The 26,233-nt window shown below is 34.3% G+C and overlaps 2 protein-coding genes and 1 long non-coding RNA gene across 21 annotated transcripts in view; 1 reads left to right on the forward strand and 2 right to left on the reverse strand.

Moving 5' to 3' along the window:
- Positions 1–26,233, forward strand: part of LOC107995776 (potassium voltage-gated channel protein eag) — a 71,805-nt gene that overhangs the window by 37,265 nt on the left and 8,307 nt on the right. For 4 of the 14 annotated variants that reach the window (XM_062082341.1, XM_017053438.3, XM_017053439.3 and 1 more), the window contains 12 exons: positions 6,109–6,209; positions 7,263–7,395; positions 9,261–9,318; positions 10,072–10,178; positions 12,861–13,129; positions 13,580–13,879; positions 14,258–14,526; positions 16,711–16,976; positions 17,087–17,372; positions 17,480–17,843; positions 21,164–21,279; positions 22,195–22,311. In XM_062082341.1, coding sequence (XP_061938325.1) covers positions 6,109–6,209; positions 7,263–7,395; positions 9,261–9,318; positions 10,072–10,178; positions 12,861–13,129; positions 13,580–13,879; positions 14,258–14,526; positions 16,711–16,976; positions 17,087–17,372; positions 17,480–17,843; positions 21,164–21,279; positions 22,195–22,311 — 2,386 coding nt within the window. Of the gene's footprint in view, positions 1–5,710; positions 5,847–6,108; positions 6,210–7,262; positions 7,396–8,202; positions 8,339–9,260; positions 9,319–10,071; positions 10,179–12,860; positions 13,130–13,579; positions 13,880–14,257; positions 14,527–16,710; positions 16,977–17,086; positions 17,373–17,479; positions 17,844–21,163; positions 21,280–22,194; positions 22,312–26,233 lie in introns of those variants that run through there. The other 10 variants (XM_017053443.3, XM_062082343.1, XM_062082344.1 and 7 more) reach the window with 10 other exon arrangements.
- LOC107995780 (uncharacterized) lies at positions 1,934–11,995 on the reverse strand. 4 transcript variants are annotated; one of them, XR_003697236.2, is made up of 6 exons: positions 11,014–11,151; positions 10,838–10,947; positions 10,028–10,503; positions 7,905–9,339; positions 3,866–7,824; positions 1,934–3,526 (listed from the first exon to the last, which is right to left on the reverse strand). It is a non-coding gene; the product is annotated as an uncharacterized LOC107995780 (long non-coding RNA). The 4 variants fall into 4 exon arrangements; XR_009832071.1 differs by adding an exon at positions 11,863–11,995 and having other exon boundaries at positions 10,028–11,162; XR_009832069.1 differs by adding an exon at positions 11,410–11,549 and having other exon boundaries at positions 10,028–11,162.
- Positions 18,076–26,187, reverse strand: LOC107995777 (MTOR-associated protein MEAK7). 3 transcript variants are annotated; one of them, XM_017053456.3, is made up of 3 exons: positions 24,465–26,185; positions 20,244–20,381; positions 18,076–20,066 (listed from the first exon to the last, which is right to left on the reverse strand). In XM_017053456.3, the coding sequence occupies exon 3, from the start codon at positions 20,064–20,066 to the stop codon at positions 18,735–18,737; it is 1,332 nt and encodes a 443-aa protein (XP_016908945.1). In that variant the 5' UTR covers positions 20,244–20,381; positions 24,465–26,185; the 3' UTR covers positions 18,076–18,734. The 3 variants fall into 3 exon arrangements, with proteins under 3 accessions (XP_016908945.1, XP_028521557.1, XP_028521556.1); XM_028665756.2 differs by lacking the exon at positions 20,244–20,381 and having other exon boundaries at positions 24,465–26,187; XM_028665755.2 differs by lacking the exon at positions 24,465–26,185 and having other exon boundaries at positions 20,244–21,169.

The raw sequence follows: 26,233 nt of genomic DNA on the forward strand, positions 1-26,233 counted from the left end.
TCGAAACGTAGATAATGGATAAAGGAAGGGAAGAGGGGGCGGGAATAGAATACTTAAAAGTTGACGTTGCCAGGCGGAATCCCCTCCCGTGGAACGAGGAGAGTTGGAAACGGTTCTCTTACATCGGTCGGTTCGTCCCATCCATATTCAAAAGACCGTTACCGACCTTTGCTGAATCGGATTTGCTGCCATGGGTTGCCTCGGTTAATAAACGCGTTAAAAAACACTCGAGTCGGATCACGAGACGAGGGCCGGTAAAATAATACCTCGAGAAATTTTTCCATCCACCAATCCAATTTGCCCATTCCAAATATCCCATAGTCCCTTTTCAAACGTTGAACCACGAGGCCCCACCACTACTCCTTTTAAACTGGATAAATAACTGGCTTTGCTCGAATTAAGCGGAGGAGATTACCTCGAGCATTACTTCTCCCTAACGTAAACAACGTAATTCTATCTGTATCCATTTTCAAAGCTGTAATCCAATCCAATCGTTTTTTGGCGTGGATACGATTGACAATGAAAAGTAGAATGATAAAAGAAGCGAGGGGGAAGGATATTTAAATTTATCTTCGTGCGTTGATCATAAATTGAACGATATGTAAATTCGAAAAGAAACGTTTCTTCGATGTAGATTCCGTCTAAACGTATTTATTTTTCATTTTTTGATAAATTCTAATAAAATCGATCGAAATGTAAATTCGTAAAATTTTGATAAAAGAATAATCATCGAACTGTTAAAATATATATATAATATGTTTCGAATCCATAAAAATATTATATAGTCGTAATTATTTGTCGTTCGTTGTAAATTTATTCGATACAAGGTGCAAAGGATTGAAAATCTTTTTTAAACTTAATCAACAACCATAAATTCGAAAAGATTGAAAAATATTCTCATAATGTATCAATCGTTAATCCAATTCAATTTCTCGTTCATTTAATCATAAACCAAACACGTAAAAGAGTTGAAAATTTCAATTAATGTAATCTAACTCGTTCCTGGAATAAATTTATCAAAAACTTTAACGTAAACTCGAAAGGGTTGATGGACATTGATCTCCAGAGAGAGAGAGAGAGAAAGCACAAATCATCACGTCCATCTTCCTCCGTCGAGACGTCGATCAAGAGTCAAGCTTCTTCGAAACACCTGACACTGAGAAGGGTTGACGAGTGGTAGAATGGGGAAAGAGGTGGGCGCAGACGACGAACAGCCACTTTCGATCGAGTGTCCTCTCGAATCGCGGCCTCTTCGTCTCGAAAAGCCTCTAAACGATGCATCCTCCAATGTTTCCATGCTTGTTCCCGCCCTTGACCAAGCCTATGCAACAGGAACTCGAGTCTCCTCCACCATTTTCCACGAGTTCCATTTGCCAAACCCTCCTTCTTTTCTTTCCTCCCCCCTCCCCCACTCCAATCGTGAATCTTCTACCGATGGATGGAAAGAGATAAGATGAAACTAAAATATAGTCCATAACTTCCATATAGTCGAATGATGAACGATAGAGAAATGGAGAGGAGAAAGAGGAGAAAAAGAAGGAATTGTTTGAGTAATTTTGTTTCTTTGGATGGATAGTCGTTGGCAATAGAATTAGATTAGAGAGAGAGAGATTGTATATAATTGTTGCGAAAGGTTGTCGGTATGGTAAATCGACGGAGAAAAGATGGTAAAACAGGGCGAGAAAAAAGTGGTTGTGATCTTTTCTCGATCGGTTCTTCGAGAAAATTGGCATTTTTCGTTGAGGAGATCGCGTGCATTTGCAACGATTGAAAATTTTTGATCCACTATGACGATATCGTAGAAATAAAGTTGATCTGTAGAGATTCAATAAATGAATTTTAAGTGTATGATGGGTTGTTAGATAGAAATAAATTTTATTAAACTTTGATCTCGTGAAAAGGGGAATGGTGAGAAAGCAAAAACTTGATTAGTAATTTTTAGTAACTTTTAGTTTTTTTTAGGAAATATTCTGAAAAGTCGTTGCATTCAATTCGTTCGAATTCGAATTAAAATCTCGCGAATTGTGGATGTTATTATGCTTTACACGCTTCACTCGAATCCGAATTTTCAAATTAGGTTAGGTTAGGAAACTTTGGACACTGATTTCAAACAAACTTTCCATCGACGAAAGCAAATTGCTCCATGTATAACATTTCGTTCGATGTATTTCGAATTTTCAGATTTGATTAGATTAGAAACGATTCGGACGATTTCATCCTCTCGAAGAAATTTCGCATTAATAAAATGCTCAATAATACAATATACTTCATTCCATTCGTTTAAATTCGAATTTTTTCAACTTGGAAAACTTTCCAACGACGAAAACAAATTGTTCTACGTAATATATTAATAGTATATACATTTCATTCCCATCCTTTACAAATTACATCGATTTCAAAGAAATTTTCCAATCGACAAATTACTCCTCGTTTAAACTTATTACACTTCACATACGCGCTCGAATTCGAATCCTTCGTTTCTAGGTTAGGATACAAATTTCACGAAACATTCTTCTCTCGTCTTCGAATCTTCGGTGGATGAACGAGCACTTTCAACCGGACGATCGAAAGGATAAGGCGGGTTAGAAAGTTGCATAGGGTCGGTGCACGTAGCCTTGACCCGTATTCAGGGGGCAGGTCAGGGGAGTGCGTCGGTACGGACGCGGCACAGAACGCTCGTTTCGTTCGCGTTGCGTGCACAGGAACCTGTTATCGTTATTATCCGTGATTCGCTCTAGGGGAATAATAAAGACAAATCCCAAGGCCGTGCAAGATTTCCTGCTCGACGTTTAATGCGTAATAAGTCGGTAAGTGATTAAGTTTATTTTTCCTTGTCGCAATTGCGACTCCTGTTTGAAAATCAATTTTTTCTCATTCTATCGGGAAATGGAATTGTAATTATTCGATTTTTGTTTTTTGGAATTGCAATTCCATTCCCTTTCGAAAGAAAATTTTCTATTTTGTTAAAATGGAGTTGTTTGAAAATTAAAAATAATTGGGATAATTATTTTTGTTTTTTGGAATTGCAATTCCATTCTTTTCCCTTTGAAAGAGAATTTTCAAGAATTGAAGATAATTAAAAGGGCAAAATTGCAAATCGTCCATCTTTTTTTCATCTTCTTTATATGATTCGATAAATATATCCCCAAAAATGGTAGTTTCAAAATCCAAGAATGCACTGGAGCGAAATTGCGAATTCCTTCGCGGAAAGTAATAAAATAAACTTTGCACTCCGCCAAGATAATGAGAAAAAAATCCTGATCTCTGCGTATACAGAAAATTACGTCCACTTTTCATTTTCATCGATATTAAAAAATCCAACAATGGCGAATCCAAGCGTGTTTACTATTACGAATTAATAATAAACATTCTCATCCTCATCTTTCACCTTCGTCCTCCTTAATCCAACAAACATAATATAATAAAAAATATAATAAAAAAAAGTGGCAATTTGAAATATCCAAGTAGTGGACTCCAAGAGTTGGAATTGGCGAGAATAATTGCAAAACAGCAAAAAAATTTCCGCCTGAAAAAAAAATTACCTTTTATCTTGGTGTCGACTCGTTGATTCGACGAACAACAAAAATAAAAAGAAAAGTGATAATTTCAAATATCCAAGGATGCTCGAATGGAATTGCGAGGAGTACAGTAAGAGAAGGATGAAGTTGATGAAAAAAAAAAAAAACTATCGAATTTAATTAAGGGGGAGTCGGTGAAAAGAGCGGTCCGATGTTAAATAGGAATTCGGAAATTCCCAACGCGCGTGCACGTGCATGAAAAAGGAACGTTGGAAATTTCATAATTCCCTTGTCCATTCGGTTGGCTTGGCTCGTGGGATTACACGAAACGAGGCAAAATTACCGACCTTTTCCTTATCTTCTCGTTCGTGTCCATTAGCAAAAATCCAGATCACAACAATTTTTGAATATTTTCCTCCAAGGATATTTTCTTCTTTTTTTTATTTTTTTTTTTTATTTTTGACGAAGATCATTGTTTCGCTTTGTTTTATTCCTTTGATTTCGATTATATCGATTTAAAGAAATCTCTCGTTTCTTTTTTCTTTCTTTCTTTCTCCACGTTTCTTAATTTTTTTTTAATTAGACTGAAGATCGTTTTATTTATTTGATTTGATCTCACATATTGTTTTCTCGTTGTTTCTTTCTTTTTCTTTTTTTTAATGTTCGTTTTTCAGATTCGAGGAAAATAGAAGAGTTTTTCTCTCAATTAGATTAGGTTATGTTGGACCTCGTTTATTCTTTATGTATTTTTGTACGTTATATAAATATACATTTTATATATTTAATTCGATTAAATAACGAATTTCTTCACACATTCTTTCTTTCGAAGAAATATTCGTCGTTTTTCTTCTTTTTTTTGTATTATTCTTTTTTCACCTTTCCTCATTTTCGACGAAGACTTTTCTTAATTTTCTTCTCGCACTAAAGCCAGGTTAGGTTAGATTTCCGTCTTCATCTGTTTCTGTATTCTCCTTTAATTAAAGCATCGACCTTTCTACGAATTTTTATTCTATTTTTATCGTCAAATTTGTCATCTTTTTTTTTTTAGAAGATTCAAATTGATGAAAAGAAAAAGATGAAAGAAAATGTTTGGAAATTTGAGAGGATCGTTCATCGTCACATCGGAGAAAAATCGATATTAAGAATATTAAAGATGGATTATTGTCGAAAACGCGGGTCACGGTTTACGAAAGAGAGCGTTTTTTTTTTTAAATCGAATCGTGGGTGGAGCGTTCAATGACGCGAAGAATAAAGGAAAACGTAACGGAAAACACAGTCGGCCTGGCTCGCGAGTGTACACCGACAAACAGATGGAAAAACACAGCCGTTCCGTTTTAATAAAGAAACAGCTGGACGATCAAACGATATTCTATTTTCGGAAATTTATCCAGCTTTTTCGGGGGGAAAATAAAAATTTCCTATTCTTCTTTCCTTCCAATCGTCGCTCTTGAGCTTCGACGATAGAAGGATATTGCAGTATTAGAAATATATCTAGAAATTTCCCTAGAAAAATTGACTTCGACGACTTTTGGAAAATTATCTAGGAAAATTTCCCTAGAAATTAATTCGACGATGGAACAAATATTCCATTATTTGGAAATTTAGCCAGAGTTTCTAGAGAAAAATAAAATTTCCCTAAAAATCTACATTGTCGAGAATCGATTATCTCGATGATTCTTGGAAAATTCTTTCCCGTCCCGTCAAAAAGTGAAATTTGTCTAGAAATTATCCTCGAGATCTGGATTTCAATAACGGAACGATGTTCCACCATTGGAAATTTTTTATCCAAATTTCTAGGAGAAAATCTCAGTAATCGAGAATTGGAATTTTGAAAAATTCTTCAGAAAAAAAATGAAATGAAATTTCCTTAAAAATTCTCGGAAATTTATTCATTTCGTTCTAGGGGAAAAAGCAAAAATTCCCTATGCTCCTTCAAAGAGGTTCTACTTTCGAAAAATTATCTAGGGGAAAAAATGAAAGTTTCCCCTATCTTTTCTTTCCAAACGTCGCTCGAGATTTAGATTCGATTCTCGAAATTGAAGAATATACGTAGATACGTAGAAATCCCGAAGGAATTCAAAGTAGAAGGTCGATCGAGCAATAGGGGGATATTCGATCAATGACAATTTTTTTTTCTTTCTTTTTTTTTTTCCCCCTCAGCTCGACGAATAAGGGTATAAAGCTCGTTAATGCGTTACGTGTGCCGCGAACGAATAAGTGGATGAGAAAACCTGACCGTGCGAGAGGGCTGAAGTGGTTGGAATTTCCACGGAATATGGAAACCGGTTATGCGGAAAATCATCGTTGTTATTGCGACTTTATTACCGAGCGAGTATAAATGGATATATTATTTTACAAAGAATCACCGCATTAATTAAAATATTTTGATCGTTGCGCAGTTCTAAAATGCAGCGTGCAAATTATTTATTTTTTTATAGCATTTTTATAATTCTTTAAAGTAAATTTTCGAGAGCATCGATTTTGGGTTTATTCGATTATATCATTTGACGATAGAAAATTTTTTTAATTTTTTAATACGTCAAAAATTTAAAAATTGAATATATTAACATTCATTTTTTTCTGTTCACAGCTGACAGCAGTTTTCTCCTGGCGAACGCTCAGATCGTCGACTTCCCTATTGTCTATTGCAACGAAAGCTTTTGCAAAATCTCTGGCTATAATCGTGCCGAGGTAAATACCCTGCTCCACCCTCCCCTAAGCCTCTTTTCGCTCCACGACCGCGCTTTGCTCCCTCCACCATTTACCTTTTCAATCTTTATCGTTTCGCTTCCAACCAAACTTTGCGATTCACACAGGTGTGAACCATCTGCACAATTTCAATCTATGTATAATATAATTATAATTTCATACGAGAAAGGAAAAAAAAAAAAAAAGAAAAAGAAGAGGAGCACGTCTGGAATCTAGCGAGGACTCGTCGATTTCCCTAATTCAACTATTTTCCATTATTTTTTTTCTACCCTTTTGTTCCTCTTTATCCGCAATTAAATCCACTTGGTTACGTTCGAACCGTTTCGAACCAATACGGACTATCGTGTACAACTCCTGTTTCACCAACCGAACAATAATACGCTTTTCAATGTTGTTTTCCCGTATGGATATGACGGTGCTAATTCAGGGATGAAATTGAATTTCTTTTTCTGTTTTTTTTTCACGTGTTTGTATTATTCGAGAACACGATAGAAAGATTGGTAAATGTGAAATGTTATCCGGATAGATAGATTTTTTTATTCTATAAATCGATTTATTTTTATTTTTCTTAAAAAAAATAATTGTTTATATCATTTCCTGATCTCGATGATTTTTTTAATGTCAATTGTTGAAATTTTTTTACTCGATTATTAATGCTCATTAAAAAATTAATAATGTTTTTTCGAGACAGTTTAAATTAGATTATTGATCGGATTAAAATCAATTGAATCATTTATTTTGATTGATATAAAGTGAAATTAAAAATGTAATAATTAATTACTCAAACAAAAATTTATGTAATTTTTCACGGATTATATTACAACTAATCTGACCTAACTTAACTCGTTGTCATATTCTTGATAACACGTTAAAAAATTAATCGAGATCCGAGGATAATACTTTGTTACAAAAATTTATTCAAAATCTTTGAGAAGTTGCTATTTGAGTACTTTTAGATCTCTGAATTATTTTTTAAAAATCTCAAAAAAGAGAACGGAGAATTCGCAAGATGAAAAGTGTCGAATTTGCCGTTAGGTTATGCAAAAGTCCTGCCGCTGCGGATTCATGTACGGGGAGTTGACGGACAAAGAGACGATCGCCAGGATCGAGGAATGCCTCGAGGGCCAGATTCACGATCAATTCGAGATCCTGCTGTACAAGAAGAACAGTAAGTACCGATTACCCCTACCGTCGCATGGGAGAAGCTTAAGTGTGGTGTTGGTGGCTTCTTTCCATCCTGGAATCGACGACTTCCACCTTGAAAATGGATGCCAATGAAATTTATTTTTCTGTTTTTCTTTTTTTTTATATATTTATCATCAATCTTAACATTTCTCATTCTTCAGATGAATAGATTAGAACTAAAAATAATAACATAACCTATACGTATTCGTATTAAGAAGTAAAAAGATAAAAAGAATGTAAAGAAATTTCGAATGATTAATTTGTCAATAATACATGTGATACAATGTTTAAATATAAACATTTTTTTCAAAATTTCCTCCATTCCTCTGTTATCCCAATATTAACCTCTTCAGGTACATTGACTATATGCATCAGTTTTTTTTTTTTAATTAAAATTTATTCAAGAACTTCGCTAGAAAAAAAAGGTTTTAATAAATAAAAATTCAAAACATTAATGATATTTTATTTACTTGAAAATATCATAATACATACCTTTGATATCGCAAAATACAATCTGAACAGGTTAAGAAGAAATTCATGACTCACATATATATATATATTGCATATAGTATATGCAAAAGAAAAATATAGACGAAGAAACGTCGATGCCATTTTTCCAATGGCGGATGAAAGCGATTGTAGGCGGGCGGAAGTCGTCGATTGCCGGCGAGATGACTCTGACAAAACGCCTCGAGGCACGAAAATGACGTATCATTGTGCATGCTCGACGCTGGTCGACCACCGGATACCGGACTGTCCGCATTCGTCGTTGTGTAGACGCGGACCGTCTCGGGTTCCAGAGTTTTTATCGTGTGTTTTCACGTGTGTTGGTGTCGCCTGATTCACGCAGACTCGCCTCGTGTGTCAGTACGAGTACTTATTATTAGAACACGAGTGCCTATCACTGATACAAGTAATCAGAAACAGTGAGTCTCTTTGCGTCTGTTGCTCATTTCACCAAGATCTATTCTCTTTACGTTGAGTTGACGCGTATGTAAAGTCGTTTTTCGCTTTTTTTCGAGAAGATTTTGCGTATTTTTTTTTTTTCTGAGATAAAAGATTGTCGAACTTGAATTTCTTTTTCAGAGATAAGCCTGATAATCGGATAAGTATTGATCAGAAGCAGAATAAAAACTAGTTATTTTATAGTAATTTAATATTAAGTAACTAAATAACTAAGTATCTAGTAACTATTAAAAAACTAGTTATTTTCATCGAAATTAAATACCTTATTTCTTGAAATGTTAAATAAATCATTTAATTGCATTCGTATTCATATTGTTTATCTCTCGAATGATCTTAGAAAGTAATTTGAAAATTGCTTAAAACGTTCGAATCTGTATGCGACGCGTGTCAGCAGAAAAGTTAAATTCTTATCGAGGAAAATCAAATATCATGTAATTTGCATATTCCGTGTACGTATATTCGTTTTAACGTGCTCGATAAGAAAATTCATGGGACGTCGTTGCCCCGTGAAATCGAAACGATGTTTCACATGCGCCAACTCGACACCTCATCGTCACGATGCTTCTAATTTCTTCATATACAGTACTTTATTTTTCCATTTTTTACTTTTTCAACAAAATTCCAGACTACTGTATCTATAATCTCAAAAAATTTCGAAAATCTTAAGTCAATAAGAATTATTGACGATCGATATTTATCAACAGACGGTTATAAATAACGCTCAACAGCGACCAGTAACGAGCAACGAAATTCGATAACCAATCAAAAAGATTCGTCCACCTTCCTTCGTCATAAGCGATGATCTTAGCGACCCCATATCGATCCTAGTGAATCCGGTCGACTCGAACCGAGCCCAATAACGAATGATCGTTTTGTTTAAAGGTGCCCCACGAGGTATGTCTAGCACAGGTTCGCAAAAGAGTGCTCGAAAAATCCACCAGTAAGTCACCCTCGAATCTAACTATAACAAAACACCATTTATATATAATTATATATAATTATATGTATATATATATATACGTATATATATTTATATAGAGGTTATCTTGTTATTTGTAGCACAATTTAGGCAGAGAGAAAGAGTGATTTTTCATGAAAGAGTAGAGAGAAAAAAGAAAGAATAAAATTCTTTTATTTAAAGCTTCGTTTTTGAGTGAATTTAGTTTGAAAATATATGTGAAATTGATTAGATACGAATGAATTATCGATATATCTATATGTGAAAAAAAAATGTAGAATAAAATTTTATTGTTTTGGCTTTTTGCTTTTAAGAAAATCGAATTAGATGTCGTATGTATAATCGATTTTCAAATTCATTTTTTTTGTTTAAAAATTTTTTAAACAAAAATAATTTATCTTTACATTTTTTTTATGCTTTTACATATACATTTATGCCTTGTCGATAAATTATATTCAATAATTTTTATTATATCGATAATTTATTCGTATCTAATTATCCATATTTTTCATATAATCGAAAATTTTTCAAACTCGATTCACACTTGAAATCGAATCTTTAAATGAAAAAAATTGAATTCTTTCCTCTCGATTTACTTTTTTCACGAAAAAAGAAATCACCAAAAAATCTTGCCCGATTGTACTACAACTAACACGATACCCTCCATATAAATCTATAAATATTAATGTACATTTGGAGGTATACTGTATACGATTGTTATACACCCATCTTTAGCGTGAACAAGAGACGACACACGTACAAGGATCGTCGAACGATCCCGGGACCAAGGGGCGGCCGTAATGAGAGGACGCTATTCGACCTCCCACCTACTCTTGATTTCAGTTAATTCCTCCCTGAAATCTTTCTCTCTATCTCTATCTCACTCCTAAGTACTAAAGACACAACACGTATTCAACACGTATCACAACACGTATCTGTCCATTGCAGATGTTGTCCATTTGCCAGCTCGGTGAACGATGCGCTACGTACGTAACAGCATCGACGATTTAGCTGCGAATCCTATATATCTTTTACTACTATTCCTCTTTCCTTAGCTTCTCCGTCTTCCAGTAATACCAGTCTCCTACCACACGTCGACTATTTCTCATCCAGAATCTTCCGGAGGATACTAGAAGATTTACATATCTTCGCTTTCTTTTTGTTTTCCTACAAGAAGAAGAGATTTTGATAAATTTCGATGTAGACCAATGCTTCTCAACTTATTGGTTGAGAAATAGTTTTGGATTATTAATTTTAATTCTAAAACAACGTTGATTTTTTTTCATCTTTAATTTAAAAAAAAAGTTTATATATTGAAAAGAAATAATATCAAAAGTTATTTGAAATATATCACAAAAAAAGATTGAAATTCAAAAAAGAGTTGAGAGACACTCTAAAGAATAATTTTGCAATGTAATAAAATTTTATTATATTTGTTAAGAAAAAAAAAATTATTATGGTCGTTCCAGTTTTGATCGTAGCGAAATCGTCGTGAAATTACATCGTAAAATAACATCATAATGGGTATGCCGTTTATTTTCCATCGATAGATCTAGCGATGTTCACCGGGCACGTAGGCAAGTACATAGTAAGCTGGCCGTGAGTTTCGTCCTAATTTATTGCGAGGACGTTGTGAATTAACGGTGACGATGTAAAAGGTCGCGAGTATATACATACTTTCTCACGATTGATGACACTCGTAATCACAGTCGTACGTACACTTTTCCGTAGGCAAATTACACGTTTATCTTTATTCTCTTACACCAAAGGTCGCATCTCTCGTTCAGGGTTTGTAGTCCATTTCCAATTAATTCAACATTTTGAAACTGAAAATTGTAATTAAATAAATTTTAAAGTGAAAAGATCCATCTACAGTTACATCAAAAAAATATTCGTATATTTCGAAAGGTTAAAAAAAAATTTTTTAGAAAATTTTGAAGTGAAAAGAAGAAATGTGAAAATATCGAAAAATCAGAAGTGAGAAAGTTTATGTAGGAAAGATTAAGGGACGCAGAAAACGGGGACGGCAGAGATGACGAAGCAGAAAGAGGGATGAAATTGATAAAAATGTACGGCAGATCGAAGGACATTTATCATTGGACGTCCTTCCAATGATGAAAACATGCGTTGACGTGCAATTTAATCCCCGAACATAATAAATTCCTCTTTATTCTGTCACTTCTTTGTGTCTCCTTGGTCAAAGTACTTTTCTACATATTCCATAGAGCAACGTCGTGAAGTAAATCGAGTTTAAAGTTGGATTATAAACTCTCCACGCCAGATGGCGACCTATTCATACTAAATTCACGTCCAATTAGCTCTAGCCGGTATATAGTATCGCCAGAAAATGCCAAGTAGCAGTCGAAACAAATAATTTGGGCATCGAAGACGAGAAGTCGCGTATTTATATGATTTTTACGCAAAAATTAATTTACAGGTGAAAAAAATATAAATGAACGTATTCCTCGTCCTCGATGACTCGTTACGTGTGTATTGTTAATACTCAACCACCAGGACACGACATACTCAAAGTTGGATGGTATACAATCGTTGATAAAATAATTGTAACAAGGTACACACTTTGTCCTTTTAAAACTATTCATTATCAGGTGTCACTTTAATATAAAGATAATTTCCGATTTCGAATATCCTCTTTTCGTATCCTATCGTTAGAATGAACGATACTTTCTTTTTTTTTATCATTAAATAAATAAGATTTTTTTATCATTAATATACTTATAATTAAAATAGGCACGAATTAGCAAAATTTGTCAAAATTTATATGCAACTGATCTTTCTTCTTTTCTTTCTATTATTTATTTCATTCTTTGAACTGCATCACGATCAAATTTCACGTACACTCTAATCGAGCACTGCTTCAGATACAATACATCAGATGTCAGCACTCGACACACTTACACTTCGAATGGTGGCATGGGTTTATAAATTTATTAAAAATAATATTTTTACACGCATTTTAATCATTAAAGCTTCGTTTAAATTATTTCAAGTCAAATACATGTGCAATTTTCAATCGCTTGTTATATAGAATTTTGAATATCCAAGATATATCCAAAATGTAGTATAGAAATCATCATATGCTTGTGAATCGTATCCATTCGCATCGTGTATATTGTTCGTTAGTAATTAAGTAATTGCTTTTGAGTGCTGATAGCATGACGGTGAGTGAATAATCATCTTATCTTGCAGTAAGAATATTTATAAAATATTTGTATAATTGTCAAATGTAATCTGAATGAATTTCAAAGATTTTAAAAAGAACATAAACAAAATTAATTTCAAATTTAGTTTTAACAGAGTTAACAAGTTTTAACAGATATAAATTCTATATTCTTTCTGCAGGTGTATAATATCTACTGTGTAAATAGCTATTTAGTTTATCGACTATGTATCGATTAGTCGATGAAACGATATATAGAATCTAGAATCAAACAACAATCGAATCGCAATTTCCTCCGATCAATGACAGTTTTCTTCATTCTGTTGTTGTTCCGGGTATACAGAAACACCACTATGGCTGCTTCTACAAATAGCGCCAATAAAGAACGAACGGGACCTAGTGGTCCTGTTCCTGTTGACCTTCCGGGACATCACTGCCCTGAAGCAGCCAATCGAGGCAGACGACAGCAAGGGTGGCCTCTCCAAATTCGCCAAGCTCGCCAGATCGGTCACCAGGTCGAGATCTGTTCTTGTCTCACAATTCAGCTCCCATCTGCCCGCCCTCAAGGATTCCGCGTTGCCAACCACCGCGAAGCAATCACACTTAGCTCATGTAAGATATTACGTATTTATATCCTTTTATAACCTATGAATAATCTTTCTTTACGATTTTAATTCAAATGCTTGAAATTTAGAAATTTTTTTCTTTTTCTAATCGTACAGTTCAAATTGGAAAAAAATTTTGATTTGGATATTTAATCAAAGATCATTTGCATTTATACGCGGTGGTGGAGGTATTCGTCCTCGTTCCGAGGAGATTTGCATCGAAATGTTAACAGATCCGCGGAGGATTTGTACGTGTTCGAATCTATTGCTGGATTATTGTAATTTTGTTGATATTTAAATGCACATCGTGTTTCGCGTTTATCATTCCATTTCGAGTCTATTTGAAATATTTATCAAAATGAATGGAGGTAAAATCTCTGGAGAGGAAAAAAATAAATAAAGTAAAATAGAATAAAATAAAAGAAAGGAAAGATTGATAAAATTGATTCTCTTTCAGATGATGTCCTTAAGCGGCGACGTGATGCCGCAGTACAGACAAGAGGCGCCAAAGACCCCGCCGCACATTTTGTTACATTACTGCGCGTTCAAGGCGATTTGGGACTGGATCATTTTATGTTTGACTTTTTACACGGCCATCATGGTGCCCTACAACGTCGCGTTCAAAAACAAAACCAGCGAGGACGTGTCCCTGCTGGTTGTCGACAGCATCGTTGACGTCATATTCTTCATCGACATTGTCCTCAACTTTCACACCACGTTCGTTGGCCCTGGTGGCGAGGTGGTGTCTGACCCTAAGGTACATCCTACAATCACGTCCTAAAAATTACCCATTTACTCTTACATAATGTGTTTTCAGGGCCTGCATAAGTCACTTCCACTTTATCCCATGTGACCTACAAGTTAATTATCACTCAGATATACATATATATTTTATTATCTGATATTATTTATTCATTCACAGGTGATAAAAAATTTTAAGTACTTTGAAAATTTTCATTGCAAATAATTACAGTAATTCTATATAATTTAAAAATAATTTAAAAATTGCTTTACAATCCACAGATTGATTGTGACTTATGATATTTATGAGTGATCCATTAGAGTGGAATTATTTAGTCATAAAAATTAAATAAGATACGTGTACACTGTTATCTAATATTACTATTATTCGTAGGTGATCAGAATGAACTACCTGAAATCATGGTTTATCATCGACCTGTTGAGCTGCCTACCGTACGACGTGTTCAACGCGTTCGATCATGACGAGGACGGCATAGGAAGCCTGTTTTCAGCGTTGAAAGTGGTCCGTCTGCTCCGGCTTGGTCGGGTCGTTCGAAAACTAGACCGGTATCTGGAGTATGGAGCCGCGATGCTCATTCTACTGCTCTGTTTCTACATGTTGGTTGCTCACTGGCTGGCCTGTGTCTGGTACGTCACTTTAAGGTGATTTTACCCTGCCCACACACAAAAAGGTAACACGGCTGCGGCAGGATTGACGGCTAAATCTACCTAGGCGTCATTCACGAGCGTTTCCCCTTCCTGATTTTCAACATTTTCATGTAACTAACAATATTTTGTCGCTTTCTTAAAGCAGAATTGAATGAAGCCTCAAAGAAGCCTTTAAAGCCCTGAAGAAATGTATAATAGTAGGCTGTAATAATAGTAAGATTTTCACTTTTTTTTTTTTTTAATTAAACATAAATCTTCTTAATTCTAAATAATTATCTGCACAGTATTGATGCAATTGTTTCTTGATTTTATCCTTTAGAAAGTCATATATAATGTATATATTTAATAAATTTGATATATTTCTTTTCTAGCCATAAAAGAAAGCGACAGAACTTTCTTGGTTACCCGATAACGTCGCAATTTCACGAGCAATAAAAACACAGTCTTAGACAGAAACACATACAGGACATACATGTTACACATACGTGCAACAAACGATACATATGCCGTGCCGCTTTCACAAAATAGCATTGCACTCTCGTTCCAATGGGAATTTTCGAATTTGATCGACTCGTCGAATGATCTCAACTTGGATGAAGGGGAAGATCTTGCATTGAAAGGAAAATTCCCGAAAGGAACTGGTCTGCCATGGCTTCTAGAATAGTTCTAGGATAGCCTGTTGTTGGATCGTTTTCCGTAAATTTTAATATCAAAAGAAATAACTTTCCTTTTTTGAAATTTCTCTCTTAACTGTCATTTTGTTCCAACATTGTGATGGGTAGAGGTAGGTTCCAGAAATTTTTCAAAAACATATATTGAAATTTAAATTTTAATTTACCAAAATTTACCATCGAATCTTGGAGATAAATTTTTTTTTCTATTGTTTTCTTTCTCTCGCGTTATTCAGGTTAGATGGAGAAGATGTACCGAGTCTCACGTACTTGAAAAAAAGAAAAAGAGAGAAAAAGGGAGAGAGAGAAGTGCAGGATGAGAAGGCCGCAAGTCCGCTGTCTAGTTCCTTCACCCTTGCTTCTTAATTATTTTCGCTTCTTTTCGGCTCGAAGCGGCATAAACGAAGTAGCGCTTCAAATTAATGTTGCCTCGTCTTTAAAAGAGAAAAAGAAAAAGAGGGAGCGAGTGCGAGGGAGAGATAAAAGAAGAGAAAGGAAGAAAAGAGTTTAAAAAAAAAGAAAGTCTTTTGACGATGATGATGATGTTAACGTTCCGCTCGTTTCCTCGCCAAAGAGGAAACCGTGTCTCTCGAACGCTGTTATCCTCCGTTGGCGAACCGTTTCTCCAAAGGAGAAGCTTCGAGCGTTTGACCGTAGCCCTTCTTTCTTCCCAGCTGTTCTTTCGTTTCGAGTAGCCAATCAAAAAAAAATTATACGGAGCAAAAGAGTAGAAAGAGCACGATCAATTTGGGAAAAGGAAGGGCAACGGTCGAAACGAGAATGAAAAATGAAGAAACTGCTTGTGAACACAGTATATTATACATATATTAGCGAATAGAAAAAGCATGCGTGCTTCTCTCACGCATCTCCGAATTAATCCTTGATCCGCCTTTCATTTGTCGAATTTATATAGTATGTCTTAGAAATTGTAAACAATTTACCGTTAGCATACCAAGGTGGGGTAAAAAACTTCGTTAAAGATCAAGTCGAAAAAGTTATTCATATTTAATATAATCTCCTTCTCGTTTTCGTTCAAGTCGACGTAAGTCAGATTGGTTTCTATCTATAATAAAATTAAAATTATTTGTACGAAAGGGCTTTAATTTTTAAATTATTTATATAATTAGTTAATAAATATAGAATGGATTATTTTAGCATAAAAGTGCATTAAATTTAGGATTTAATAATATTAATATATAGATTAATAAATAATAATTTGAATTTTAATTAATTTATTAATTTTAATGGTAATAGTATTAATTAGAGTTGCACTTTTAACTTTATTAGAACGAAAAATTTTAGGGTATTATATTCAGGATCGAAAAGGTTCAAATAAGAAGATTATATTAGATAGAAAATATTCTTAATAATATAGATGGAAACGTTGTGATATAAAAACGGAAAGAAAGAAATTTGAAATTCTGCATGGTAAATGTACAAATATCACCTTGGTAGAGGCTAAAGGTCGAATGTCACAAGGAATGTAAGAGGCGTCGTTGCGTTAAAGGTACTCGATAGGAAGGTCAGACGCCGATAACGGAGTCCAGTATTCCTGGCTGTGGAAGCTGGCCAACGTCACCCAGTCCCCGTACAGTTACCTGTGGACCAATACCAGCACCGCGCCTGAATTAGTTGCGGGACCGTCCAGGAGAACCATGTACGTCACCGCATTATACTTCACGATGACTTGCATGACTTCGGTGGGATTCGGCAACGTCGCCGCCGAAACCGACAACGAGAAGATCTTTACCATCTGCATGATGATCATTGCCGGTACGGTAATTTTTCCTTTTTCATTTTTTCCCTCTCCTCAATATCTAAGAAAGATGGATCTGCGATGGATTTTCGTGAATTATAACGGATTTGAACTGCTTCGTCCACAGCTCTGTTATACGCCACCATCTTTGGTCACGTGACTACGATAATCCAACAGATGACGTCCGCCACGGCCAAGTACCACGATATGTTGAACAACGTGAGGGAATTCATGAAGTTGCACGAGGTGCCGAAAGCTCTTAGCGAACGCGTGATGGATTATGTGGTGAGCACTTGGGCGATGACCAAGGGCCTAGACACTGACAAGGTACTCAACTACTGCCCTAAAGATATGAAGGCGGACATTTGCGTTCACCTGAACAGGAAGGTCTTTAACGAGCATCCTGCGTTCAGGCAAGCCTAGTTTGTTTCATTAAATACTATTAGAAACGATTAAGGAATGTAATTAAAATTGAACATCTTTACGTTGTAAGTAATCGTAATTTCTTGATTATTTCTAGATTGGCCTCTGACGGCTGCCTTCGCGCCCTGGCGATGCATTTCACCATGTCCCATAGCGCACCAGGTGATTTATTGTATCATACAGGCGAGTCGATCGATTCGTTGTGTTTCATCGTGACTGGAAGCCTCGAGGTAATCCAAGACGACGAAGTGGTCGCCATTCTCGGTAAGGGTGACGTGTTCGGGGACAGCTTCTGGACAAACCCGTCCGTGGGACAGAGCGCTGCCAATGTTCGAGCTCTGACCTATTGCGATCTTCACACAATCAAGAGAGATCGACTGTTGGAGGTGTTGGATTTTTACCAGGCCTTCGCCAACTCGTTCGCTAGGAATCTTGTTCTGACTTACAATCTTAGTCATCGGGTAAGTACTTTCTTATTTTTTATTTCTCGTTTCATTTTCTATCTAGATTATTATCCTCAAACTTAATTAATGGAAAGGCACTATATGTATATCATTATTTTATTATTTTTGGTCTTTCTCGAGATAGGATTGCAGGAAATTGGAGAGTGTTGTTAAAAAAAATTCGGTAAAATAATCGAAAAAAATATGAATAGTTTATATAACAAAATATTAAAATAAGATTCAAAAAATCTCAAGATTTCAATTCTTTATTGAACTTCTGTAATATTATACTGAACAGTGCAATGTAAATTCTTTGGTTTCTTTTTTCCGACAATAGAGTGAACAGTGACCACCATCAGTCATATATGAATAACACATATACAGTCTTATGTATATATAATAAATATGTATTGTACAAATTTCTTCTCATTGATAAACTTTCTTTAATGTATTAAGAGGTCCAATTAAAAATGATTGATGATTCACCAGGCACTAGATAATAGGCATTCGAAAAACAGCAACTCGATATATTTTTTTCTCTTTTTCTTTTTTTATTTTTTTTTTTTTCTTTTTTAGGTATTATATCACTGTATCGTAGAATTGATTAAAAATAACAATAGTACTAGAAATCAGGCCGTTACACAGATCTAGAATTTTATTCTTCGAAAAAATTAGTTAGCGAACAGAAAAAAAAATAAGCTTCTTTTATTATTACTCTGTTAAAACGTCCACGAAAGCTATGATATCTTTTTCTCTTTTTTCTATTTTATCATTGAGTTACAAATATCGTGTTACAATGATTTCCTTTTGTTTCTAAAAAGCTGATAGAAATTTAAATAATAGCCTGATATGCTTTTTTTTCTTTTTTTCATTCTGTATAAAGTTTCAAACAAATCTTTGGTATCACAATTATTCTTTTTCCTCCCTTAATCCCTCGCTATACATTTTGCGGCCAGACATCTCCAATATGACCTTCGAAGAAGAATCTTGATCCAAAATTGACTTCGACTCGCGTCCTTCTTCTTCTATTTCCGGAATAGGACCTACACCCCACACTTCGCAATGCTTGATTTTAAAATCCTCCTTGCCACTTAATTGAATATAATTCTGGAAAGTTGTACAGGATACGCTCGATTTTCCAGTTCCGTATTCGCAATCTAACCATAAGCCTGGATAATTCAATTGGCCTCCCATAAGCAAACCATTAGGCATAGTTTGTTGATGAAGATTTAAATACTGATAATGATTATTGTAACCAGTGGAAGAAAATGTAAGTATGTCTGGTTCAAGTTTAAATAGAAAGGAAGATTCGTTTCCTATAAAATTTGGTCCAGTTGCCCAACTATTCGAAGCAAAACCACCAAATACATGATCATCCATGTCTTGAAGTATTATAATGGTGGAACCTTGCATGGTTATTCTTCCAAGCATAGTAGAAAATGATTCCCCGTGTACCTGACTGGAAAATAGGAATCTCCATTCGTTGCGAAGTTCATGAGGCAAACTCAGATTCAAAAACAAAACATCACCCAATCCTAGAATACTAGGAAAGTGTGGTATATTTTCCAAACCCTTGCAACCTGGCAAAAGATTCAAATCGTTTATTTTACCACTGGTATTCTTGTCTCCTTTCTTCTGAGAAATGAGGAAAAGACATTGAAAAACATGCGATTGAATGGTTTTGAAAGTGGCTGCTGTGGAGAACCAATTCTCCACTTGTTCGATAGATAAAGTATCTCCATATTTGACTAGATCTTCACATAAACTTCTAGATCTCATTCCTATTCTTCTAGTGTTCACTGTACACCCAATACTACTCCATGTTAAATAGTGTGAGTTGGCAGAATTTTTTTGTAATCTCAAGTAGGAATTTATAGTAGCTTGAACATATTGAAGGAATGTAATAGTGGGTATTTCGTGTTTCTGTTCCTCTTCCGAGAAACCATTAAAAATTAAGTTAGTTCTCTCTTCTGGACTTCCACGAACAGCAAATACATAAAGTCTACCAAAATTCTCTCCATTAATAGCAGAAACTCTTTTCCCTGGTTCATGACAGAGAAACTTTACTACAAATTGCAATAATGTATCATCCAAATGGGTGGACCAATGTTTAAATATATCTTCACGTTTTATGGAACCTGAACTTCTAGACATAGATTTGAAAAGATTCTCCACCAAGGTTAGTTCGTCCGCTGATAGAATGTTTGCGGATGAAGCGGAACGGCTTGAACCATGACCCATCTGAAATAGATAGATCTTTATCGAATTTGTTTCATAAAACTATCACAAATCAATTGTTAAAAGACAATTTTATATAAACATATGACTAACAAATCGATCTACTTGACGATTGATTTTGCAATAAACTTATATCGAATAATTTGTTAATTTGTAAGAAATAAGAAAAAAATTATCCACCTTTCAAACGTGAGAAATATTTTCCACAGCAATCCATATACCTCTATTTTCTCAACGAAAATTTGGATTCGACACGAATCACATTAGTATAAGTACGCAATATTGGGTACTTTTTTTTTAGAATTCTTCATCGACCATCTGAAACGAAATATCGAAACAGAAGTAATCAAAAAATGATTCACGACTTTCAAATCGACACGATAAATAAAATATTTTTGAGGTTAATCGCGAAAACAAGTAACCTCCTATCTCCTAGAGCGCCTATCGACTACTCTGGAAGCGCATGCGTACTCATCGAACAAAAACCATCTCCCACCCTTAACCTACAACTCTGTATCCAGAAAAAAGAAAATATAGTGGAGAAGCGATGCTTTTCCGGCATCGAAAACTAAATTATCGAAAAGATTAAATTACCCGAGTTATCTACATTCTACTAAAAGAATATTAAAACATAGAGTTATGTTACATGTTGAAATTACTAATCATTTCATTTCTTAATAGAATTGAAGAACAAATGAAGGTTTTCTTCTATTTCCGGATTCGTTAATGGTATTGGAAAATATATTTGAGAATTATTTAAATGATTTTACCTATGATGTAAACGCATAAGGATGATTATTAAGTTGACGATCAATCGAATGATCACTACATGATAAAGGATGTAAAAGAGCCAATAAAAGGTCCAACGATATTTAAACGATTATTAATAACAAAACGACTCGAAAAACATAAATAATTTTTTGTCGTTCAATCTGCGATGTGCCATTCATTCTGATTAATTATTCGAAGCGCACTATACTTCACAACGAAATTCCATATTTGACAAATATCGAAGAAAATGCAAAAGAATGCATGAAATAATTGATATAATTAATATGTGTAAAAAGGCATGTAAAATCGAATCGAATCGTTTTGTGCAGCTAATTTTTCGGAAAGTGGCCGATGTCCGTCGGGAAAAGGAGCTTGCCGAGAGAAGAAAGAACGAGCCACAGTTGGATCAAGCGCAGGATCACCTGGTGCGAAAAATTTTTTCGAGGTAGGGACAGATTTGTTACCCGTCGAACCGTAATGAATATCTTTGAAACGTCTCTCTCAATGATTTTTTATTCTTCCACAAGAAATATCGAATTTTATTATACATATAGTAAAAATATATTGTGACTTTTTTTATCGAATGAAGATATATTGAGAGAGATAAAAAATTTAGAATTAATTACGATGGATGCGTATTCAGTTGTAAATAAATCAAAATAACTTTGATTATTATTTATAACATACACTGATTTTTAAATGAAGATGAAGTCCGTTTCCTTTCAGAACAAATTTTACAGACACTTATTTACGAGCGAATATGTATCCTCATGATAAATAATGAATCGTATAGTCTCGATTCTTCCGTGTGACCACGTGGAAAGCCGCGCAGAGTGGACATCTGGTCTGTATTCGCAAATTCAATAGGCGAATATATATGAATATATATATATATTTTTTATCACAATTTCGCTAAGTCGAACGAGAGAACGAGGAGTGAGAATGAGCTCGTATGAACGATCTCGAATGAAATATATAAATTTTCCTTTTGTACGTGTGCATTTTTTTTCGTTTGAATTTTTTTCAATTGAACAAAGAATAAAATAATAAATATATACGATAAAAAAAGAAGATAAAAAAAAAGAAATAAATGAAATACATACGTACAATGATAAAACAAATATTCATGCACTAATTATAAGTTACTAAATTCACGAGTAACATTACGAAACAAAAGCACAAGTGTGAAAGTGTGCGAGAAAGAGGGAGAGAAAGGAAAGAGAGAAATTATTTACGACACATAGGAAAAAAAAGAAAATAAGAAAAAAAAAAAGTAAAATTAGAAATTTTCGTATCGTATGTTCTTCGTAAATTGTTGTTGATTGTTGATCGTTGCTTGGCTGGCCTGTTGTCCGTAAAGGTTCAAGACTGACGGGGATGCCCAGATCGTTGGCGTGAGCAGGGCCGCGAATGGACGGTCCCAGGATTCTGACGAGGAGCTCACCGTGAACGTCCTGCCGCCCTGGCCCAGTTTTAGGCAATTTCATTTCTTACGTATTTATTTATCTTTCTCCATTCTTTTTTATTGCCATCTTTGCTACTTTTTACGCGTATACACTCTTATATTATTCATTATTATTACTCTATATATTTATAATTAATTCGATTAATTATTCTTCTCATTATGATTATATTAACCATCGTTAATTATATCGTTATACTATATTTTTATTACTGTTTCTCAATTGTGATTTTTCTCTAGATAGGTGTATAAATATATACATATATATCACTTTGTATATACATTGTACATTTTGTAGAAGATTTTCATATATGATTATTAGAATCATGTTATATTATATACCACGATATGTGTATATTTATGTATATACGTATATATTTATTACGGGTCGATTTTGTACAGGTATACCAGGCCTAAAATTGCTTATAACACGGACGAGTAATTGTTGAAAGAGCGTGAACATTTTTTATCGAGAGATTTATCGTGATTCGAGGAGAATAGTACTTTTTTTTTTAGATCGACTTCGAGACGAGTGGCTTTCGACAACGATGGACCGTGGCTGAATTTTTATTCCACTCATGTATCGTGAAATCAAAAAACATCTCGGATAAAATCGAATTGAACGAAAAAAATGCGACCCGCGAGTTTTTTTCTTCTTATTCTTCTACTTCTACTTCTTTTTTTTCTTCTTCCTCCTCTACTATTACTACTATTACTACTACTACTATTCTACTACTACTACTACTACTACTATTTCTTATTCTTCTTCTAGTCGTGTCGTATACCGATCTTGCAACTCGCGCGTCTCCTCCGGGAGCAACCGATACGCAATTTCTCGAGAAAAAGATTTCGAAGGGTATTACGGATGTGCAATCGCTGTACACACGCTTGAAAGAGAAACTAATATGTATTCTCACTCAGCACGTCTACGTAAATAACCTGGGTAAATCGAATTCCCGATTCACACGCGAGATATTTTTCCTATTTTTCTTCTTCGATGTTTCCATTTAATCTCGGTTTTCTGGAATTTTGACTGTTCGACTTCGATATTTATATTCAAAGTTTTATCTCGTAATTAAAAAAAAAGAAACCAATTCAATTCAAATTTGTAAGTTGATTCGTTCGTTAAAATTGATTTCTCGTGATATTTTATTTTATTTTAAATTCTGTTTCAAATATATCGTCAAATGTAATAGTTTTATTAATTTATTCTTTATTATTGACAAAACGAATCTTTAAAAGAAATTGAGAAGAAGAAATCTTTAAATTAAATAGTTAAAATTGAGAAAATTAATTAAATTGCAAAATTATTTTCTATATAAATGAAAAATTAAAATTCAAAATCGATTTGCCCAGGAACGTCGCATCGTTTCCAGATACGTACACATCACCCGGTGCCATTATAATCTTTGTCATTTTTGACGATCACTGCAGTTCTGACGAATGCTAGAGTGCTGTAAGATATACGGCTTTAGAGGGTTATGCGCATCTTTCTCCCACCATAAATATGTATATATATATATATATATATAAAATATATATATATGTACAAATATATTCTTAGTGGAACCAAGATTTGTATAGAGCGAACTCGAGGACTCTGTATTTCTTTTGTCACCGTTCCCTTAATTTGAGAACAAACGTGTTATTTTATTTTCTCTTATATAAAATAACACGTTTCCCTAAAGCTTATAAAAATAATGTAGTGAATTTATTATAAAAAGTTATAACATTATGAATTTATTATAATATTTTATATTAATATATAATCGATATTATATATTAATTCATAAAAAAACATGTATCTTTTTCAAATCTTCATGAAAGGAATACGAAAGTCCTTAATCGTGCGTCGAGCATCTGATTCTTTTACGATTTTATGCAACGCCGAATGCATGTGACGTACACACTCTAGGATTCAAATTTCTCTTTGTCACCTATACTCTTATATGTATATATCTACATATTTTTACATATATGTATATATATACGTATATACGATGCCAAGTAGCTGCTTGAAAAACTACCAGACTGCCAACGATTTCTAACAATTCGAATTCATTATTTTTTAATCAACCACTTTTAGAAGCCTCGGCCGCGGCATGTTGCGTGCATGATAGACTCATAGAGTACTTTTATAATAATGATTGATACGATTTTAGACTTACGAACTGATTAGAACATACGAGGCGGTCCACATTGTTCCGTTTCTTTTATTTTTTCTGTTCCTTCTCTTTCGTTATCGACTCAATCGGGTCGAGTCGAATCGAGTCGATCAGTGGATGGCATTCCCACAGTTGATCAGGCAGCTCGTTATCATTACAACTGTATCATCGAATAATTGCGTCGATGAACCACGATTGGGGCCGATCAGAATCTCGTTACGCGTTATTTGATACTTATCCTTCTTGATACTCATTAATAAAGATGATTAATAATTTTGATTTAACAATTTATTACGATCATTCAAGAAACTGTTTAAAATTTACGGATAATGTGTATAAAAATATTTTACAATTAGAAAGACACAAATTACGTTTCACCGTACATTCGCCATCTTTGATGTTATTCTGATCCGATCTTACCCGAATTTTTCCGATCGACCCGAATTCTTCCGATCCACCCGAACTTTTCCGATTCGTTCCGAAGTCTCGAATGATTCTCAACCGAGTGCATCGATAGAAAAAGTGTTTCAAAATTTTAATATCCAAAATTTTTTCTCGCGATTTTAATTCGCGATTATTCCGGAACAATCCTATTTCCCAGGAACAATGTAACATGAAAGGACATGCGTGCCGGATACTGCTTATCTATTTACTTTGATTTGTTATTCTCAGCTTGTATCCCATCGGGATGCGACAGTGCATAACCGATAATTTAAACTTTGATGCTCCCAATGGACAGATAGTGTAATTATGATTCGAACGGAGTTTCTAAGTCGGCCAGTTCAAGCTGAAAAATACCGCGATAACGTGCTCTGACTTTTCATCGAAGAATACCCAAAAGCCTTGTACCTCGAATAAAAATGGCAGTCATATCTTGCACGGTAAGAAGTCAAACTTTGTCAACGAACACGACAAACTTTGTTCCCGTTATCATTACGAGATCACGTTTGTCTTCTGTATCTTCGTTATAATTCGCGCATATCTTTTCCTTTTCTTTTCTGCTATTCTCTTTCTATCTTCTATCTGTTTTTCTTTCTATCTATTCTATTTTTTCTCTCTTTTCATTTTTCTCCCTTTTTTCAATTTTTTTCTTTTTTCTTTTTTCTTTTTTGTAAAATTCCAGGCCACAATTGGTTCATCGACGTCGCCAGGTTTTCCTGTATGTTTTACCGGCATCTTATCACCATTAAGAATATTTTTTTTCGAATCCCGTAGGCACATCAAAGTAGGTTGCTCGTGAACACCGCTGGAGCTGTCTCCCTTTTTCTGGCCTCTGTAGAACGAATTTGACTCACTGAAAACATGACCATTATGTTAAAACAAAGAAAAAAAAAACTTAATAATTGCTTGACCCTAAAATAACGAACCAAATATGTCTTTATACAAAATATATATAAATACTTGTACATATAAATTTATATATATTTTGTATACTCTTCCAAAAAAAAAAAAAAAAAAGAAAATGAGAATAAAAATAAATGACGCATAAATGGCGATCACGTTCGTCTCATCAAATATGATCGTGGGTCACAAAAGTTTTATGGTATCCCAAACTCTTTAAAAAAAAAAAAAAAGAATATTTGTACAATATTATTCTCCCACCTCATATATAATTTTTGTATACACCATGTATTCTTATTATTCCTCCCTTTATTTAATTAATTGCCTAGTGAAACTGGCCTTTTAACCCCAGTAATGTAAATAGACGAAAACGTGTCATGTCGAAGGGGACTAAACACGGGCGTTCTCGCTCTCTACTTTTTTCTATTCAG

Source organism: Apis cerana, linkage group LG11 (assembly GCF_029169275.1).
Source record: "Apis cerana isolate GH-2021 linkage group LG11, AcerK_1.0, whole genome shotgun sequence".
NCBI classification, from domain to species: Eukaryota; Metazoa; Arthropoda; class Insecta; order Hymenoptera; family Apidae; genus Apis; species Apis cerana.